Source organism: Mustela nivalis, assembly GCF_964662115.1.
Source record: "Mustela nivalis genome assembly, chromosome: 10".
Taxonomy (NCBI): Eukaryota; Metazoa; Chordata; class Mammalia; order Carnivora; family Mustelidae; genus Mustela; species Mustela nivalis.
The window spans coordinates 83,645,743-83,666,771 of NC_139029.1; the positions used below are offsets into that span (position 1 = coordinate 83,645,743).

A 21,029-nucleotide genomic window follows, 5' to 3' on the forward strand; every position below is an offset into this window, starting at 1 on the left:
TTCAGGAATTGATGAAATAGGTATTTTTTGTATTTAATATATGAACCAGAAGATTAAGATTAAGATGGCAGTTTAACATTTTATGTGTCTTTTAAACTTACTGATACCATCTGTTAATTTTTTTGTTGTTGTTAATTTTTTAATATACTATTTTGTTAGAAATAATGGTAGAAGAAAAATCTAGAATATGCTTGTACCCTCTTCAGTTCCACAAAGCACAGAAGACAAACCTACTTTGCTCCCTGATAGAACTTTTTTTAAAAGATCTTATTTATTTATTTGACACAAAGAGAGAGTACAAGCAAGGGAAGCAGTAGAAGGAGAGGGAGAAGCAGGCTTCCCACCAAACAGGGAGCCTGATGCAGAGCTTGATCCCAGGACTCTGGGATCATGACCTGAGCCGAAGGCAGAGGCTTAACCATCTGAGCCATCCAGGTGCCCCCCTGATAGAACTTCTATTGTGATTTCCTCATCTTTTCTCCTCTTCTGCATATTAAGTCCTGAACCCCCTGATTCCTGCTTCAGCTTTTGGTGCTGTAGTCTCTAGCCTCAAAATAGAAGTTCACACTGATACCCAGGAAGGAACCAGAAAGCCTCCTCCTGTGCCCAGATGGGAGTTCCCCGAGTTTCAGGAGCCTCACCAGCCTCCATGCTCTTGATCCCTTCCGGCCTGACTGCTGACCCCGCCCAGCCTCCGTCTGCTGGAGGGGAAGGGCAGAGAGTGGGAGAAGCTACTTACCCCTCTTCTGGGGGCTAGCTAGTCTTCCACCCTCTGTTTGTTTTCCTGTCTGTAGAAGGTTTTCATCTGTCCTAAGTGTCAGTTCTGCTTGCCAACTCTGCAACTTCTCCTTAGCCAGTTTTCCATTTTCTTCATCCTGTGTGCTTGATGCCCACCAGAACTTAACCTCCTGAGGAGGTTGGAGTAAATGGCCATGGGATGGGAGGCCAACAGGCCCCTAGGTTCGTTGTTTTTAATTAAACCACAAGGTTTAAGCCCTCACTGGTTGGTTGGTAGAGAGCAGCAACAGCAGCCGGGCCTTCAGTGAGAGCCCAGCATGCGCCAGGCACTGCGACAGCTGCTTAACGCCTCGCCTCAGCCTCCTGCAGAACAGGTGCTGCTATTTGTAGTTTATAGAAAAAGGAAGCCAGGCCCAAGTAAGTAAGGCTCATGACTTACCGTTTCATCATACTCACTCACTGTTTCACTAATTCTGAGACGATTTAGGTTTCACATGGAGGACGAAGGCAGTTTTCAAGACTTCATTTTAAAGGGATAAAGATTACTGTTATATGTTCAGTCGAAAACTAAAGTATAAAGTTTCTGTGGAATTGGTAGAGAATATAGACAAACCAATAATTTTCTGTAGCCATATTCCTGTGTGATTTTTTTCTTTTCTTTCTTTCTTTTTTTTTTTTTACTCCTGATTTGTTTCCTTTCTGCAACGATGAATATTGATCATGAGGGTATCCTAAGTCTATGGCACCAGGTTCACATTTATTGTCTTAGGAGCGTATTGTGTTAAAAATGTCTTAATGATTCAAAAAGTATTGACTGAATCATGGTTTACATGACTCCCATGATATAAGACACAATCTTATATGGTTTTCACTTGGTAAAGACAAGGCTTTTAAAGACCAGGCTCCAGCTCCCAGTGCCATCCCAGCAGTAGTGTTTGCTGCAACGGAGTGGTGTTTTGATCTGCTAGAGTATTTGTCTTGTGTTTATGGTGTGGATAAACTATAGAAAACCTAGTTTGCATTCAGGGAGTAGATGACTCACTATAGGATTCTTTGGAAATTCTGCTTTTCTTTCTAGTTTGAAGGAAATTGAGAAAGGAATATGGGAGGGTGGAAAACTTGAAGCCATCCCCCTCAGGACAGCTGGATGAAGCAAAATGACTTTTTCTGTTAGACTGACTTTTTATGGAAAGCTGTAGCCCCTCAGGGGAAAGATACAAGCTTGAGTAATTAACTCATGATTATGCAAAGATCAGTTTACCTAGCCTCTTTGTTTTTCCTCTTTTTTTTTAAATTGCCTTGGGCTAACTTCAGTTCTTATTACTGTCTTCACTGTGTTAGGCTGGGGCTGAGGGAAGTGGCAGGGATAGTAATAGGAAACCAACTTACTTTGCCCATTTTACTTTCATTAACAATTTTGTTAAAAGAGAAAAGGAGAAAAGGAATTAAGCCAATTTACTTGGGGCAGTAGTTTTTTTCTTAAGGTTAGATATAGAAGAATTTTGCAAAAGAGTTCCTTACTTATTTCAGAGACCGTCTCAGTTGAGTCAATCAGATATACGTACAACGAGTCATAATAGTTTATTTAAATAGCCTTTTCAGCATATGAAATCCTTTCTCATATATTCATATACAATCCTGGGATGTAACAAGGGTTCATTAAATACATGTCAAATATTAGATGAACAAAGAACAATTTTATGAGATAGGTAAACTTGGTATGAATCAATGCTTTTAAAATGAGAAAAACTGAGATTTGATTTTAAATCTTAGCTCAAAATCATGCAGATGTTGAGTTGTCTTTTTTCTGCCTTAAGCCTCTTTAAGGAAAGGCTGCTCTTAAATGTAGTTTCCATAAATTTGAATAACAAGCAGTTTTGCAGAGCTTTAATTTGACCAAAGCAAGGATTTTAAAATTTTATTTCATTATTATTATTATTATTATTATTACTATCATTTTTTTTTCATTTTTATTACATTTTTTTAATGAGGCAAGAAAGCTAAAACCTCTTCTGTGCTGATAAGCTTCTAGGGTCTACTCAGCTTTTTATCCCATTTGAGTAGTTCCTGCTCCTCTCACACATTGATTCATGTTGTGCGCCCATTTGAATGCTAAGAAAAAAAGGCCATGCTAGAATTTACTGTAGTGTTAATCCCTGACTGATTTTTTTCTCTTTCCATTAATATTCTAATTTACCTTTTATTCTTTGATACTGGCAAGAAAATGCTTATTGTAACTACTGTATGCTTTAATTTTTAAAAGTTATTTTTGTTTGAAAGGAATTTAATAGAATTTCTGTTCATCCAGTAATCATTTATTGAGCAATTACTATGGGCCAGGCACTATTTCAGGTACTAGGAATCAGCAATGGAAAAAAAAAGACGGAATCCTTGTTATGTAGAGATTACGTTATAACGGGTGAGTGACAGTAAACATAGCAATGGAGGTGATGTAAAATGGTCAGGTTCTGGGATTGGGCTACTTTGAAAGTAAGGCAAACAGGTTTTCCTAATGGGTGTGAGAGAAAGAAAGGTCTTTAGGTTGTAACACCGAGGATGGCATTGAGCCATAGAATATACAAGATCACCAGACTTTCAGGGAGGAGGTCAGACATCTAGGTAGAACTGTGAAGTAGATGGCAGGTAGGTCCCAGTGGGGGGTGCAAGTGTGGGAGGTATGAGCATGCAGATAGTACTAAAAGTCTGGATACTAGATGAGACCAGCTAGGGAACAAATGGAGAAAAAGAAGGAATCTGTGAGGACTGAGCCTTTAAGTATTTCAGTGTTAAGTGCTCAAAGATAGGAGGAAGAACCAGCAAAGGAGACTGAGGAAGACTGATAATTGAGGTAGAAGGTCACCAGTGAGTCTTCTCTGAAAGCCAAGCGAGAGGGAAGTGTTTCAGTAGGGAAGAGTATGTGCCTGTGTCCTTGCCTTTAGAGTAAATGTTTAGAGGATGGACAGGTGAGCACTGGTCCAGGCAACTTGGAGGTGACCTTGACCAACAGCTCTGCAAAGTGCTGGGTGGCAAAAGTTCAGCTGAAATGCGTTCAAGAGAGAACAGAGAAAAGGAATTGTAGGCAACAAATGTACAACAATTGATAATATAGGAGAGCTGGGAGCAATTTTGAGAGCAGTCCTTGAATAGCGGGTTCATATCCAAAATTGAAGAGAGGCGTTAGAATGTAATTAAAAAACCAACAGATGGTCCTCCTTAAGTGTTTGCTCATCGTCTGTCATAGGAAGATTGAGACTGAATCAGTTTATGATTTTAGTAGCCAGTTAGGCAAGCACTGTGCTGTTTGCTAGCAGAGTACCAGTAGCTGGGTAACCTTACAGTTCTGGATTTCACTTGGACACTGTTTATAATGAAGAGCATGGGTTCTGTAGAGGTAAATGGAGGATCTTTTTGCAATTATGAATATAATTATTTCTAAGATAGAATGACTGGCCCTTTCTGATGAAGAATGGAGAATTATTTTCCAGAGACAGAAAAGAAAAATAATGCTTTCCTTTTTCAAAAAAATGAGATTTTGTTTTGTTTTGTTTTCTGTTACTTTTCTAAAATGTATAGGCTGCTATTGGTTGGTTCGATTTTCTGATTTTTTTTTTTAACTTTTCAGGCTGGAGTGAGACAGCTTTATGTACAGATTGATTTTGCGGCCATGTAACAAATGAAAGAAGTTATCCTTCTTGGGGGACCTAATATTTCCGGTACTGTACAATTCAAAATGTTGTAGCTAGCTTTTTAAAACAGAAAACTCGTCACTACAATTCCCCAGCGCCAAGTAGACCAGGTAGTGTCCGCAGTTGTGCTTGGCCAAGAGCGCACAGCTAAGGGAGCAAAATTAAGAGGATCTCTCTTGGACTTTTGGTCTTGTCTTTTGTGCTCTTCCCTCCAAACCATTTTGATTTCTGACGTTTGTAGTTTTGTCCCAGAATGTTGTTTTTTGTTTACTGGGTTTTTTTTTCCATTTCAAAAATGCCCTCACTCCCAGTCATCATCCTAGCCAGTACAAATCCAGATGCTGGGCGTCCAGTCATCTGGAAAGTCTTCACTGAAGCTGCTGGAAACCACTGCTTTCATTTACACAAAACTAGTGTTATTTAAAAAAAAAAATGGAAATCGTTTTATATGTAATGTCACAATGGTTGACATTCTTCAGTATAATCATATGTTTGTAAAATTGTTTGTACCTTGCAAACTTATGAACCAAACCATATTGGGTTTTCAAAGTGCCTTTGTATCAGAAAATGTATTTGCCAGCATAAAAATGTACCATCAAAGGTCATGTGAATGGTTTTTTCCAATGGATAATTCTATAATCTGTACAAAGTGTAAGACTCTTCTAAGTGATGTATACTGATTGTCTTTGTGTGTACTTCCAGCCTAGGTTTAAATACATGAAAAGTTTTCTCTTACTACTCGGTCTCATCAAAAAGTAGGTGTTACTTTGCTTTTTAAATCAAATTCAGTTATCACATTATGCTATGGACTGTGTTTTCAGAACTCTGCAAACACATGTTATATAGATGATTGTTCTGACTTACTTAAAACATTTGCTAAATCCCAAATTTCTCTGAAAGCTACTGTGTCTGTGAAAACTTCCCTGTGTGTCTCCTTGCTATTTTTATGGATTTTTTTTTTAATTTTTTTCTAGTGGGGGGTGCAGAGGGAGAGGGAGAGAAAGAATCTTAAGCAGGCTCCACGCCCAGCATGGAGCCTGGCACCAGGCTTTATCATACAACCCTGAGACAGTGACCTGAGCCGAAATCAAGAGTCAGACGCTTAACCCACTGAGCCACCCAGGAGCCCCTATGGATTTTATTAACGAAAGGCAATGTAGAGGGAAGGCAGAAATGGTTGTGACAATGTTACTTTGTTTTTTCATTCTTCAAATGCCAAGTCATACAATTTGTTTTCCTGTGCAAGCATTGCACAAATACAGTTGCTTTCAGAAATCCTAAAAGCAACATTTTATTGTTTGAACTATTGAAGATACAGATCAGTTGTGATAAAACAGGTGTCTTAGAAGTTAATAAGTTGATTTGTGTATTTGAAAAATAAAATTGTGATTTGAGATGCAAGTGCTTGAACACTCAAATATTCTCTATGTTTTTGAAGAAATACTGATCTGGAAAGCTATTTACCCATTGTTCTTCATTTTATCACAATGTATGTTCCCTCTTAACTTTAAAAAAAAACGAGAATTCTTGGGGGGAAAAAGCTCTGCAGGCTGGAAATGTGATTGTTTAGAATGTAGGCCAGTAATAAGCACTTTTCACTGATGGGGCAGGAATCGCTGTTGATTTTGTGTAAGTTTTAGGATATCTTTCTCCTTATTTCTGATCTACAATTTATGAACTAAAGTGTATTAGGAGAACTGGACTACTTTCTTTATGCTTTCCCAAACTGCTGCAGATTGCTATGAGCTGTTGATAGTCCCCTTTTTGCAGATTAAGCAGTATTTTCAAAACATGTTTACTTGCTGCCAGGCAGTTCTAAAGCTAAGAATCCCTGCAGTAGAATGTGTTTAACTAAAACAGTTCTTGAGAGTTTGGGGAGGGAAAGTATAAAAAGAAATGTTCTGATAATGTACTGTTTTTTTCATTATATGTGTAAATGGCCATTTGGAAGTTTGTATCCGCTACCAAGCCTGGGATATTCTGTGCATTTTGGCATATCGTGGAAAATGTCAGATGTAGATGAAGGTGGGAATTTTGGATGTGTGCCTTTAAAAGCTAGTATTATATCTAATTGTACTGATTGTTCACATATGGAGACAGTATTTGCACTGGCCTGTATACCTGACAGCGCATTCTGAAGGTCGAATTCTGCCTTTCATCAGGCCCTCCATTCTATGCGAAAGTATGCGTCATTTTAACTATACTCTGAATACACAAGTGCATGCATATGTGTTTTGTCTTTGATAAGGCATCGAGCATACAGATGATTAGACTGATATGGAACTCTAATTTTGCACCTTATTTAAGAGATTTTCCAGCTCGTATCATTTGGCAGGTTGGCATTAACATTTATGCTTTAATTAAATGTCCTGAAACCTGTGTGTGCAGCAGTAACAAATCAGTGTGAGAAAAAGCAATTTTGTTCTCGTTCTAACAAATATTCTGTCTCACCTGTGTTTTTGGCACGGGTCTATTGCTAAAGTAGGTAATTTCACTGAGAAACTACCTGATTGTTGTAATAGATGGGATATGTCTCTAAGGTTAGGCAGTGAGTCTCTGAGTATAAGTTTGCTGGTATTTTAAAAATCAGAATATTCCCTGGAGAACAAATTTGTTTTGCTCTGGGAAAGTTTACCTTGCTTAGTATACATCCCCAAACAGAAATACACCTGTTTTAGTTTTGTGTTTTTAAAATCTAGATTATATTACTCAAAGGGCTTACCATATGTGTGGCTTTATTTTGCTGACTCCCTGTGCACTTTTGTGAAGGACAGTGTGTAGTTCAACTGTATCTCTGTATTCCTGTCATCGCCAAGCAGTGTTCTGCAGAGGCATAAGCAAGTAGCAGCAGACGTCTAGTGACATCGGAATGTCCCTTGTCTCCAGATGCTTCAGCATTCTTCAAAGCCTCCGTGTAGACACCAGTAACCAAAATACTGTGACTTGTGCACCTTATAAAACAGCCCAATTGGTGACTCCAAATGCAGTTGATCAGAGTTCTATAATGTTTTTACCTATGGAATTATCAATTTTATAAAGATTACTAATATGGTGTCATCCTCATATAATGCTGGGATTTAAGAACAAAAATACGTCATTGCTGAACACAGAATTTTACATCTAAGGGACTGTCCTTAAAAGCAGTCTCATTCTACCTCTCATTTTACAGATGAGAATATTGAAGCCCAGAAATGCTGTCATTTACTCAAGGTCACAGAGATAATTAGTGGCAAAGCCAAGACTAGAATCCAGGTCTTCTGACTCCAAGTCAAGTTCTTTCTATTCTACTGTGCTGCCTCACCAGTGTAATATTTGCCTTTCTGTAAATGTGATGAAAAAGCATTTGTAAATAAAGGAAAGCTGACCTCCATTTTTGGTACATTAAGGCACTTTATAATGGAGTTTTATTGTCTTATTTTTCATAAATATGAAGTTCAGAATATTATTTCCATACTTCCATTATGAGGTTTAGAATATTCTTTATGGAAAATAATAATTTTTGTACTTTTACTTTTTTACTCTTATGAAACCAGTTCCTGATTTTTAAAATATGATGATTTCTGTACTTTGGATACTTTTAACTTGTGAGTGAATTTTTCTGTTAATTGCCCAAGGCTAAATCCAGTTTAAGGATTGCTAAGTTTCTTTATTTTGTTTATAGTCTGTGAGCTGGTACTTTCTAGAAACCAGGCTAATTCTCACAGGTCATATCATTTCGGTCTTGATACTTCAGTTTTCATTTACTGGGGAGGTTTTTGGATTTTTAACATTTATCCTCAGAACCACACAAAATTTGGCATTAAATGAAATAGAGAACAAAACAAGTCTTTTAATTCAGTAGGGTGAAATTTTGAAGTCTTACCAGAACCCCAAATGTTAAATTGCTTACTTTCAACGTAAAAGCATTACCTTGATAAAATTGAACTTTTTTCTTTCTGTTACCATCTTCAAAACAGAAATCATTTTCCAGTTCACAAGAACTTTGGCAAAAAAAAAAAAAAGAGAGAGAAATTTTATTTTTTGAGAACAGTCATTAAAAGTTTTATTAATAGAAGAAGATTGTCTCAAGACATGACCCACCAGCAGCCTTAGTGATCCATATCTCTACCATGGAGATAGACTTATTTACAGTGAAAAATTATGTATCAAAAAAGGTATCTGCTGAGAAGTATCATTATATTTAAAGGCCAAATGGATGTGAGTCTTTTTGATGAGGACATCTTTGGTTTGTATTTAACTATTTCCCAACTACAAATTATATGGAAAGGGTGGGATTCAACCTTCATTAAGTATTTCTGTGTCTTTGTATGGTCTTCTCCGTGTTGTCACATTTGAAAGCCTCACATTTCAATAAAGAAAGAAATTTTGCATGCTTTTATGATTGACGGAGCATTTTCAAATTCCCTCCCTGGGGAAGGAATTCGTAACCATCACCGCATTTTACAGATGAGGAAGCTGTTGTGGGAGAATTTAATGACTTGCCTAAGGGATAGCCAGTGGTAACGCACTGACTTTAAATCCAGAGCTTTTTTTGATGACGGCTCCGATTTATGTATATCATTCTACAGTGGTAAAAATATACAAGAGATTGTAGCAGATTTTAACAGACTCTCCAATAAAATCAGTGAACAATTAGCATGACAAAACTGATAATGGGGTAGCAGTTGTTACATATACATTGCTTAAACTCATTCCTTCATTCAGTGCTCTCATGCTTATTTCCTACCTTTGCCATTGAATTTAAAATGTACAGACTAAAAAGAATAATCAGAACTCCTTTAAGAATTTTTAAAACCTTTACAAAAGAAAGTTTTATTGATGCTCAAAGTTGCTTAAAAAAGGGACTGACTCAGAAGCGAGTCCTTGCCAGTCTGTAAGTAAAGAGAAACTGATTCCATCCTGGCTAAGAGAGTTTAACATGATTGTTGAGGGAATTATCTTCCAAGAATAATTTGTGCTGCTTGAGAGGGATCTGAGGATGTACAACATTACATTTTATAGATACCTTTCCGAGGAAGAAATCTATTTCATAATTAGTAGCAGTCTATGCTTAGTAATAGTATTGAATTTTGAACTCTTTCCGTGGCTTTGAAGATTTAGTACTTGGCAAATCTGATGATATTGGAAAGTTTGTAGAAAAGAATGTCTTTGTCTCATCATCTATCTCATTATCCCCAAACTTAGTATGAACTTCCACTTACATGCTCAGTAAATGATTAACTAGTGAGTAAATATTGTAGGTAGTAGTGGATACAAAACTCATGGTTGGGGACAGATAGAATCAGTGATTTATTATTACAGAAGACACCTCACCTTTTCTTTGGCATTTTTGCACAAAAAAGTGACTTTGTATCCACTTTGGCCATTATTTTTCAAGGAGCCTTGTGAGCTGCTTTGCTATTTTAATCCAGGCACAGTAGACATAAAGAGATGTTATCCATGTTTTTGGATAGAAATTTGGCAGAAATGAGACTGGAAGCTGGGTCACTTGAATTTTTACATTATGTATTGCCAAATGAGAAACCACATTGCCTCCTTGGTTTCTATAGAAAACTGCCATATTGATATTACTTTAAGGATCTGTGTATGACATACCTTGTTTCATTTATCTCCAGATATATTATTATCCAAAACTCTTTCAGGGGTATAACCTGAAGGTGCTTCTAAAAAACAAACAAACAAACAAAACACTACATATATTCATTTAGTGATTTAAATATTCCTAGAACAGTTTCTTTTTTTCTTTTTTCCCCTCTAAATACCAAATTTTAGTAGAGCTTCTCTATATTTCTTATTTTTCATCTTTTAATTGCTGCTGCCATGGTAAAATTTCCCCCTTTTTACTAGTAAAAAAGGAAAAAGCTTTATTTTGAATTTTAATATTGGAATTTTGTTTAAGGTACCACATACCATGTATCAGTTAGCCTCAGTGAAGATTCTGTTTTGAACTAGATGTATCCTGTCAGGAGTTTGCCAAATAATCACATTTTCCTCTAATAGCAAAAATTCTGTGATACTTCTTCCCAAGTGATATTTTGCCCCAACACTTGTGAGTTTGATCAATACACAGAATTGATCTTTAATATCGGAAATACTGTGAATTAAAAATTGCCAAATCCCTTCTCGATATATTCCAAACACCCCTACAACACTTTACCTCCCTGTCTTTAATGGTTTCTAATCATGTGGCCAAGTTTGACTTTGGATTTGATTTCTATATGAAGATTTTGGCACCAAGACATTTCTAAACAAACATTTGAATACAAGGCTAGCTTGGAATGTCAGATTTCAAGGACTGTGTTGTAATTTGGTTTGGATGTGCTAAAGTGAGCAATTATGATTTGCCTAAATATACAATGAATCCATCATGTATATTTCATTTTTTTTTTCTACTTGAAGATATTCATGTATATATTTTAACTTCAGGTGTATTTAAAAAGAATAAATAATTGTATCAAAATTCTTCCAATAAAATTTGTTTCAAAATCTTCACCTGATTTCTGTCTATCAGTTTGATCAGTTGAAAGAAATATTGTGAACCTAACAATTACTGGATTCAGAGCTAGAGGACTTGAGGAATGAAAGGGAAAGAATGGTGTTCAGGACCAGAAAATGGGAGAACTCACCAGAGGGAGGAGATACTAGGAAATTGGAAAGGTCTTAATATGTGAAGGTCCTCCTTGTGGTTCTTATCCGTTACTTTACTTTATAAAGACATTTGCAGTATTTATTTCCAGATATTTGCATTAACTCCAAATTCTTCTTTTACCTCATTCTCTATGCATGACCTCAATTTATAGGAAATAAAGACTAAAACCAACATGAGCCTCTGTTATCTTTCCAAAATTCTCCCCCTCTAATCAGAAGCAATAAAAAAGCTTTTTTTAATTTATTTTCTTTACCTCTCCACAAAACCCCAGATCCCATTTATCCCACCTTCTCAAACATACTGTTCTATCAAAGCAGCCTCTTTACTATCAATCTTTGCCACACAACAACAGCTTTATATTCAGTGTTTGTGCTGTTGAATACCTCATATGTGGTCTGAATGTGCTTCTAATGTGTCCTTTCTAACTATTTCCATAGCTCCTACTAATATGGCTTCAGTCCTCTTTATTTTGTAGAAGTTAATCAAAGGCCCTTAGTGGCTTCTTGTCACATCCATGGCAGAACTACTAACATCTCAACATCAGCAAAGAGAAAATAATTTATTTTTTCCACTCAAGTAGCTTCACAACCACCAATTTCTGTCAGAATCCCTTACTTAGTTCCTGGACATCTAAACATTGCCTTTCTCCCCTTCATTTCCTAGATTCCCTATTGTGAAGTCTTTCCCTTCATTCCTTTGAAATATTTTATATTCACCTTTTCATTCCCACTGCCTTATTCTAGGACATCACTGATGACTCCATGCAGTCACTGTGGAATGCCTGGCTTGAGCCATGTCCATGACACCGTCTCCTCCAACTGTCAGCACAAACAATTCTGGCCTTAGGCAAGAAGTATGAGGAATTTTTGCTGAATCAGACGTTTTACCCAGATACTCTGGAAACATTTCCTCTATGCTGGCTTCCTGATTACCTTCTGCTGGCCCTTCTGCACACTGGACTTTGACCTAGATCTAGAGCACCTATGAGGGACTCCCTGTCTTTCCCGTGTTCTCTAGAATTAGCCTCTCACCTAAGAGAACTCTGCAGTGGCCCATCACCACTCCCTCAGAGCAGCCTCTTCTGTTTACATGCTGGTATAAGCAAGTTATGTATTATAACACCTCACTACCCAATCTTTATCTAGAGTTTTGTTTCCTTCCCCACAGAAGCCACCATATGTTGTACTGACACACTAGGTAAGCTTCTCAGTTTCCACTTTCAGTCCTCCAGCTCAGGAATCGAGCACCTTCCTAATGCTCATCAAATACAAATCCTCTGAACAACTTTAGAAACTGTAATGCTTTCCCTCTCCTCCTTATCCAATCTCATTACCTACAGTATGACAATAAACTTGTCATTAAACCACAGAAAGAGCAGACGGGCAGAGACCAACTGGTCCAATAGATGCAGATAGAAGGACAGCACTTTAATATTTTTCGTTATGAAAAAAGGAAGGAAGGAAAGAAATGAAAGAAAAAGAAAACAGCATATCAATGGGATTCCAGTTCGTTCAAACAATCTATTAGCTCAATCAGCCCTATTTCAGGTTTAAAACGAAAACCAAAACAAAAAACTCTACCATAATGTTCAGGCTTAGCACATACTACTAACATTTAGATGTACAACTTAATCTGCTAAATTCCTATAACCAAGAGAAATAATAAAGTTAACAGATAATAATCAAATGCCTTGAGTCTGGCACACTTTAGGCAATCAAAATTTATTGGAAAAAATAATGAATTTAATATGAAGATTAATTCCTCCTTGGAAAATCGTTCTGTATGCATTGTTAAAGAAAACTGCATTCTGTTTGTAAGACAGCAACTGCTAAAACAAAAAATATAAAAACAAAGGCATTCAAAAGAGTATCTCCTGAATATAGGTGGACAGTAGTAGTAATAGTATTTTTAAAGGGTAACATTGTATAAATAAACATGAAATTCAGATTCACATCTAATCATAGTTTCACAACAATTAAAACCCTACCATTTGGCTTGGACTTTTGAAAATATAGTACCACTTCCAAAATGATAAGTAAAATAGTAACTGATGAGCCATCACTGTTTTCCACATCATAGGCATTAAGTTAGATCAAACTGTTGTTCAACTTTACAGGGGTTATCTGTCCTGTATGTGTCTCATACTACTTCCCCTTGAGCAATAATCTCTACGCAGATCATAGATTTCTACAGAACTTCGAAACAACACTAAGTTACTACATTTGTAGTTCTGTTAGTTGGAGCAAAGACTTCCTATTGGCGTCCAAAGACTTCTCCCCCAAGCAGTTCTGCAGTGGTGGCCAAAAATGATGAAATCCCATAAGAGCTATATACAAGAGGAGGGAATTTTTCTCTGTTTAGTGGACCTGTAGCTTCAAAAGTGTAGAACAAGTCCCTCTGCTATTTTTCTTTCTGTCCCTCCACATGGGTTAGGATGTAGGCTAAGGATGAAGGTATGAGACAAAGCAACAATGTAGATTAACAAGAAACCCAAGTTTATGGCCAGAGGTTTGAGAAGGGGACCCTAGGAAACCAGGAAGCAGCAGAGATCATGGCATGGGAAGGACACAGCAAAGCAACCGCATAAAGTTGTTTATGAACCCTCAAGTCACTAATGCTTGGATATGACCCTATTCAGCATACCAGAACATCTTCAGAACTAAACTATCCAATCAGCTAGGCCCTAAATTGTCTAGGTCCTTTACAGAGGGGCACAAACCTGAAATAAATCCAAAGAAAAAAGCAATCCTTGAAAACTGAACTGATAGAGGAACCATAGCCCACAGAAGTTAATTAGCAATTACATTCTGAACCTAATCAGGTTGATTTCCTACTAGAACAAATTGCCATTCTCCATAGAATCTGAACAAGATCCAGAATTTCATAATACTCACAATGTCCCACTACAATAAAAAATTACTCCACAAAGTGCCATAAAAATTTCAACTAGTGGAAGAAAAAAAATCAACAGATGAGGCTGATATGACGTCAATAGTGTAATTATCTGACAAAGACTCTAAAGCAGCCATTATAAAAATACTTGAACAAGCCATCAGAAATAATCTTGCAACAAATATTAAGACGGAAAATAGAAGTTATAAAGAAACAAATGGAAATTTTATACCAGTAACAAAACAAAAACAAACAAAAACCCAAACCACACAGAATGGATTCAACAGAAAATGAAGATGGGAAAAGAGTCAATGAACTTGGAGATAGAGCAATAAAAGTTATCCACTCTGAATGGCAGAGAAAATAAACTGGAGTAAAAAACAAAAAACAGATTTCAGGGACCTGTGGCATAAGAAGAAATGTCTAACATTTGTTATCAGACCCCTGGAAAGAAAAGACTCTGTATACCATCCTGAACTGGACAGTGCTGGAAAAATATTTGAAATAATGGCTGAAAACTTCCTAACCTGGCAAATAAACCTACAAAAGGCTATAAGAGGCTATAAGAAACTCCAAAAACGACAAATTCCAAAATACCCACACCTAAACACATCATAGTCAAATAATTTCAATCAAAATCTCACAAGCTTTATTATAGATAATAGTTCATTCTGACATTTATATGGAAAAGCAAAAGAATGAGAATAGATAAAACAATTTCAAAAAAAGAAGAATAAAATGAGAGGAATCACATTCCCTATTTTAAGATTTACCATAAACCCAAACTAGTCAAGATAATGTGGTATCACAGAGGGGAAACATAAATTAACAAAACAAAATCAAAAAGATCCACACAAATATCGCCAACTATTTTTTTTTTTTTTAAGATTTTATTTATTTATTTGACAGAGAGAACTCACAAGTAGATGGAGAGGCAGGCAGAGAGAGAGAGAGAGGGAAGCAGGCTCCCTGCCGAGCAGAGAGCCCGATGCGGGACTCGATCCCAGGACCCCGAGATCATGACCTGAGCCGAAGGCAGCGGCTCAACCCACTGAGCCACCCAGGCGCCCCTCGCCAACTATTTTTGACAATGGTGCAAAAGCAGTTCAATAAAGAAAGGACAGTCTTAAAAAGCTAATGGTGAAAGCTAAAGAAATAAAAATAAAAACTAATGGTGTTGGAGCAATTGGACATCTGTATGCAAATAAAACAATACTAAAACTCACACTTCATACAAAAATAAAATCTAAAACTAGACCTAAATGCAAAATGCAGGGGCACCTGGGTGGCTCAGTGGGTTAAAGCCTCTGCCTTCGGCTCAGGTCATGATCCCAGGGTCCTGGGATCGAGCCCCACATCGGGCTCTCTGCTCAGCAGGGAGCTTGCTTCCTCCTCTCTCTCTGCCTGTCTCTCTGCCTACTTGTGATCTCTCTCTGTTAAATAAATAAAATCTTTTTTAAAAATAAATAATAAATGCAAAATGCAAAACTATTAAGAATTTTACAAGAAAACAGGACAAAATCTACATCTCTTTCAGTTTGATGATGGGTTCTTAGATATGGTAACAAAATATAATCTACACAAGAAAAAAACTCATAATCTGTATTTCATCAAAATAAAGAACTTTTGCTTTACCAGACGGTTAAGGGAATAAAAGGACAAGCTGTGTGTTGGAAGAAAATATTTACAAATCACATATCTATCTGACAAAGAATTTGTATCCAGAATACGCAAAGAATGCTCAAAACTTAAGCATAAGAAAACAAAAGACATGAATGGATATAGGATATATAGGATATAAAAAATAGGATATAAAAATGATAAATAAGCATGTGAAAGATGTTACCATCACTGCACTAGCAAAGTGCAAATTAAAACTACCACAACACACTTATCAGAATAGCTAGAATAAAAAATACTCCCAATATGAAATACTGGCAAAGATACAGAGCAATGGGAATTATTTTACAATACTGGTGAGAATGCAAAATAATAGAGTCACTCTGCAAATCATCTCAGTGATTCCTTATAAATATAAATATACATTTGCCACTCCTGAGTATCTACTCTACAAAAATAAAAACTCGTGTCACATAAAAACCTGAATGGTACCTGGGTGGCTCAGTTGGTTGAGCAACTGCCTTTGGCTCAGGTCATGATCTTAGAGTCCCGGGATCAAGTCCTGGGATAGAGCCCCACTTTGGGCTCCCTGTTGGGCAGGGAGTCTGCTTCTCCCTCTGACCTCTCTCCTCTCATGCTCTCTTTCAAATAAATAAATAAATAAAATCTTTAAAAAAGATGATTTAAAAAAAAACAGAATGGGAATCTTTTAACTCTATATATAGTCACTAAAAGGTGGGTGGGTAGAGGCTTGAATATAAAGGGATAGTGGGAAGAAGTTTTTTTGGTGTTGAAACTCTGTGTGTCTAGATTATAGGGGTGGTTTCACTGTTTGAGAATTTACTATTGAAGAGCTAGAAACTACTAAACAAATAAATGTAGTATTCAGGTGTTTCTAATTTAACTATCAAACACTAGGATTTCAAGATAGTAGACCAAAGATAATAGTGTTCCTTTTCCTGATGCATAATGCACACTTTTCATTTTATAATTTCATTTATTTATTTAGAGAATGGAGTAGTGGAGGGGCAGAAAGGGTGAGAGAATCTTTTTTTTTTTTTTAAGATTTTATCCACTTGACAGAGATCACAAGCAGGCAGAGAGACAGGCAGAGAGAGAGAGGAGGAAGCAGGCTTCCCCCGAGCAGAGAGCCCGATGTGGGACTCGATCCCAGGACCCAGAGATCATGACCCAAGTTGAAGGCAGAGGCCTAACTCACTGAGCCACCCAGGCGCCCCAGGGTGAGAGAATCTTAAGCAGGCTCCATGCTCAACATAGAGTGGGGCTTGATCTCAAGACCCTGACTGAAAGGCGCCTGGGTGGCTCAGTGGGTTAAGCCTCTGCCTTTGGCTCAGATCATGATCTCAGGGTCTTGGGATCAAGTCCCACGTAGGGTTCTCTGCTCAGCGGGGAGCCTGCTTCCTCCTCTCTCTCTGCCTGCCTCTCTGCCTACTCGTGATCTCTCTCTCTGTCAAATAAATAAATAAAATCTTTAAAAAAAAAAAAAGACCCTGACTGAGACCATGACCTGAGCTGAAATCGAGAATCAGATACTTAGCTGACTGGGCGACCCAGGTGCCACTATAATTTCATTTAAATTGAGGTTAAAGTACACACAGAACAGTGTCACAAGAATTAGCAAATAAAGGAGCCTCATTAAATTTCAGTTCAAAGGGACGCCTGGGTGGCTCAGTTGGTTAAGCAGCTGCCTTCGGCTCAGGTCATGATCCCAGCGTCCTGGGATCGAGTCCCACATCGGGCTCCTTGCTCAGCAGGGAGCCTGCTTCTCCCTCTGCCTCTGCCTGTGCTCGCTCTCTCCCCCTCTCTCTCTGATAAATAAATAAAATCTTTAAAAAAAAATTTCAGTTCAAATAAATAACCATTCTTTTAGCATAAATGTGTCCCAAATATGGAATGGGATATATATATTTATAATGAATATATATTCATTATTTACCTGTAATTCAATTTAACTGGGTACCCTATTGTATTTAACAATCCTTATACAGAAAAATACATAGATCCTAAATCTATATATTTGAATGAGTTTTGGTAAATGGTTATATCCACACAACCAACCCCCAATCAAGATACAGAACATTTCCATTACCTTCAGATTCCCTTTTATCCCTTGACAATCTCCATTCTCTCCACAGGCAAACCCTGTTTTGATTATTTCTTCCTATTGATAAGCTTCATATAAATGGAATTATAAGTCTCTTTCGTGTCTGACTTCTTTCACTTGTATTTAAATTCATGTAGGAGGGATGCCTGGATGGCTCAGTGGGTTAAAGCCTCTGCCTTAGGCTCAGGTCACAACCCCAGGGTCCTGGGATCGAGCCCCGCAGCGGGCTCTCTGCTTAGCAGGGAGCCTGCTTCCCGCCCCCTCTCTCTGCCTACCTCTCTGTCTACTTGTGACCTCTGTCAAATAAATAAAATCTTTAAATTAAAAAAATTTTTAAAAATGATTAAATTCATGTAGAAGTCGATGGTTTGTTCTGTTTTATTGCTAAGTAATATTCCATTGTAAAATACAGCAAAATTTTAAAATCCATTCTCCTATTGATGGACACATTGCTTGGTTGTAGTTTGGGGCTATGAATAAATATATGCAGTTATAAACATTCTTGTATAATTTTTGTCAATGTTTTCACTTCTTTTGGGTAAATACCTAGAACTGGTCTTGCCAGTTCACAGGATTTAATTTGTAAGAAACTAAAACCACCAGGTTGCCTGGGTGGCTCAGTGGGTTAAGCCTCTGCCTTCAGCTCAGGTCATGATCTCAGGGTCCTGGGATTGAGTCCTGCATCGGGCTCTCTGCTAGGCAGAGAGCCTGCTTCCTCCTCCCTCTCTCTCTGCTTACTTGTGATCTCTCTCTCAAATAAATAAAATCTTAAAAAAAAAAAAAAAAACTAAAACTACCTTCCAAAGTAGTTGTGTCATTTATATTTCTACCAACAGCAGGCAAATTTTCAATTACTTCATATCCTTGTAACGTTTACTATTGTTAGCCTTTAAAATTTTTGACATTCTATTGGCTTTGTTAATTTTTTTAAAATATTTTATTTATTTATTTGACAGACAGAGATCACAAGTAGACAGAGAGGCAGGCAGAGAGAGAGAGAGAGGGAAGCAGGCTCCCTGCTGAGCAGAGAGCCCAATGTGGGGCTCCATCCCAGGACCCTGAGATCATGACCTGAGCCAAAGGCAGAGGCTTTAAACCACTGAGCCACCCAGGCACCCGGCTTTGTTAATTTTATTGTTCATTTTCTATTTCACTGATTTCTGCTGTGATATTCAGTATTTTCTTCTTTCTACTTACAGTTTTTAGATGCTTTTTCTAGTTAAAATGGAAACAGATCGTTGATTTTTAAAACATCCTTTGTTTCTAATATAGGCTTATTTTTTAAAGATTTTTTATTTGTTTATTTGACAGAAAGAGATCACAAGTAGGCAGGGGGCGCGGGAAAGCAGGCGGGGATGATGCTCGATCCCAAGACCCCGGGATCATGACCTGAGCTGAAGGCAGAGGCTTTAACCCACTGAGCCACCCAGGTGCCCCTCTAATATAGGCTTCTAAAGCTATAAATTTCTAAGCACTGCTTCATCTACATCCCACAAATTTCCACATTTTATGATTTTGTTTTTATTTAGTTAAAATAATGTATTGTTTTATTTCCGAATATTTGAGACTTTTCTAGACCCCTTTTTGTTAGTGATTTTTAACTTCACTCCATTGTGGCTAATAGCCAAGCATATAGTCTATTTTGATGAATGTTTCATACATACTTGAAAAATAATGTCTATTCTACCACAACTGCATGTGGTGATCTAACAATATCAATTTTGTCCAAATAATTTTTGTCCAAATCATCAATATTTTTGTCTATCAGTTGCTAAGAGGTTCATTAAAATCCTCAACTGATTGTAGACTGGTCTGTACTTCCTCTGTTAGTTTTTGCCTTGTGTATTTTGAAGCTGGTATTTGATGAAGACACGTTTAGGATTGTATCTTCTTGAAGAACTATCCCTCTTCAATGAAAAGTCTATCTCCAGTGTACTCCTTTTAAAGTCTATTTTGTCTTATATTAATACAGCCACTTGTTTTCTTAAGCTTACAGTTTGTATGTTCTATTTTTTCCCCCATTCTTTTACTTTCATCTTATGTCTTTGAAGTTTAATTCTTGTAGACAACAACATATAGTTGCGCTTTTTAAAAAAATGTATTAATTAGAGCGTTTGATTTACATAATTACATTTACATAATTACTAGTTTGGTTGAATTTAGGTCTACCATTTTGCTATTTGTCCTGTATATTTTTTTACCTATATTTCCTCCTTTCCCCCGGTTTTTTTTTTTTGACAAATCGAACCTTTCACAATTCAATTTTAATTCCTTTTTTTTTTTTTAACTTCTGCCTTGTTTTTTTTTTATAGCAGTTACTAAGCGGTTTCAAAGCATAATATACATAACCTGATCAGTCTACAGTTAGTATGCCACCACTTTTTTTTTTTTAAAGGATTTTATTTATTTGACAGAGAGAGAGAAAGAGACAGCACAAGCAAAGGGAGCAGGAGGCAGAGGGAGAGCGAGAAGCAGACTCCCCGCTGAGCCAGGAGCCTGATGTGGGTGGGACTCAATCCCAGGACCCTGGGATCATGACCTGAGCCAAGGCAGCCGCTTAATGACTGAGCCACCCAGGCGTCCCAGTATTCCACCACTTTAAGTAAAATATAAGAATTGCCATGGTGTGATATACTTTAAACTCTGTAACTTGTATTACTGTTGAAATCTAACTATATGCCAGCATACCATGCTAAATTGTCAGTTATCTTTTAAAAAACATTAAGAAAAAAATTGAGCCTTTTATTACTCATATACTTACTATTTCCTTCCATCTAACATCATTTACCTTCAGCCTAAAAATCCTCCCTCAGCTTTCCTTACAGTTCTGCTAGAGACAAATTCTATTTTTATGAAGATTGCTTTATTTTGCTTTCATTTTTGGAGGACATTTTTACAGGATATAGAACTCTGGATTGATAGTGTTTGGTTGGTTTTGCTTTTTAATTTCAGTACTTTAGAGATCTTTTTCTGTTGTCTCATGACTTCACTGTTTCTGAGGTGAAGCAGCCAACATGTATTGCTCCCTGGTGGGTAGTGGGTTCCCTACTACCACTCACAGCTGTTTTTAAGATTTTCTCTTATCTTTGGTTCTCTTCAGTTTAAACTGTGATGTTATTAGGTGTTTTCTCTGTATTTATTATGCTTAGAGTTCACTGAGCTGGATCTATGTACTGATAGTTTCACCAAACTTGGGAAAAATTTTGACCTTTATTTACTCATCTTTTTTCTGCCCTATTTTCTCTCCTCCTTCTGGAAATCCAATTACACATCCATTGAATTGCTGAATATCACCCAACATGGCTTTGAGGCTCTGTGC

General features: G+C 37.1%; 1 protein-coding gene and 1 long non-coding RNA gene across 3 annotated transcripts in view; one reads left to right on the forward strand and one right to left on the reverse strand.

Moving 5' to 3' along the window:
* The window catches only part of SLC30A7 (solute carrier family 30 member 7), an 87,934-nt gene extending 77,018 nt beyond the window's left edge, over positions 1-10,916 (forward strand). Inside the window, exons 11-12 of one of the 2 annotated variants that reach the window (XM_082686517.1) lie at positions 4,361-4,451; positions 7,594-10,916. In XM_082686517.1, the coding sequence (XP_082542643.1) occupies positions 4,361-4,408 (48 nt within the window). In that variant the 3' untranslated portion in view covers positions 4,409-4,451; positions 7,594-10,916. Of the gene's footprint in view, positions 1-4,360 lie in introns of both variants that reach the window. The other variant, XM_082686516.1, reaches the window with a different exon arrangement.
* LOC309842400 overlaps positions 4,975-21,029 on the reverse strand; it is a 458,493-nt gene continuing 442,438 nt past the window's right edge. The window contains exon 2 of the long non-coding RNA XR_014299632.1: positions 4,975-5,194. This is a non-coding gene — a long non-coding RNA (uncharacterized lncRNA). The remainder of the gene's footprint in view (positions 5,195-21,029) is intronic.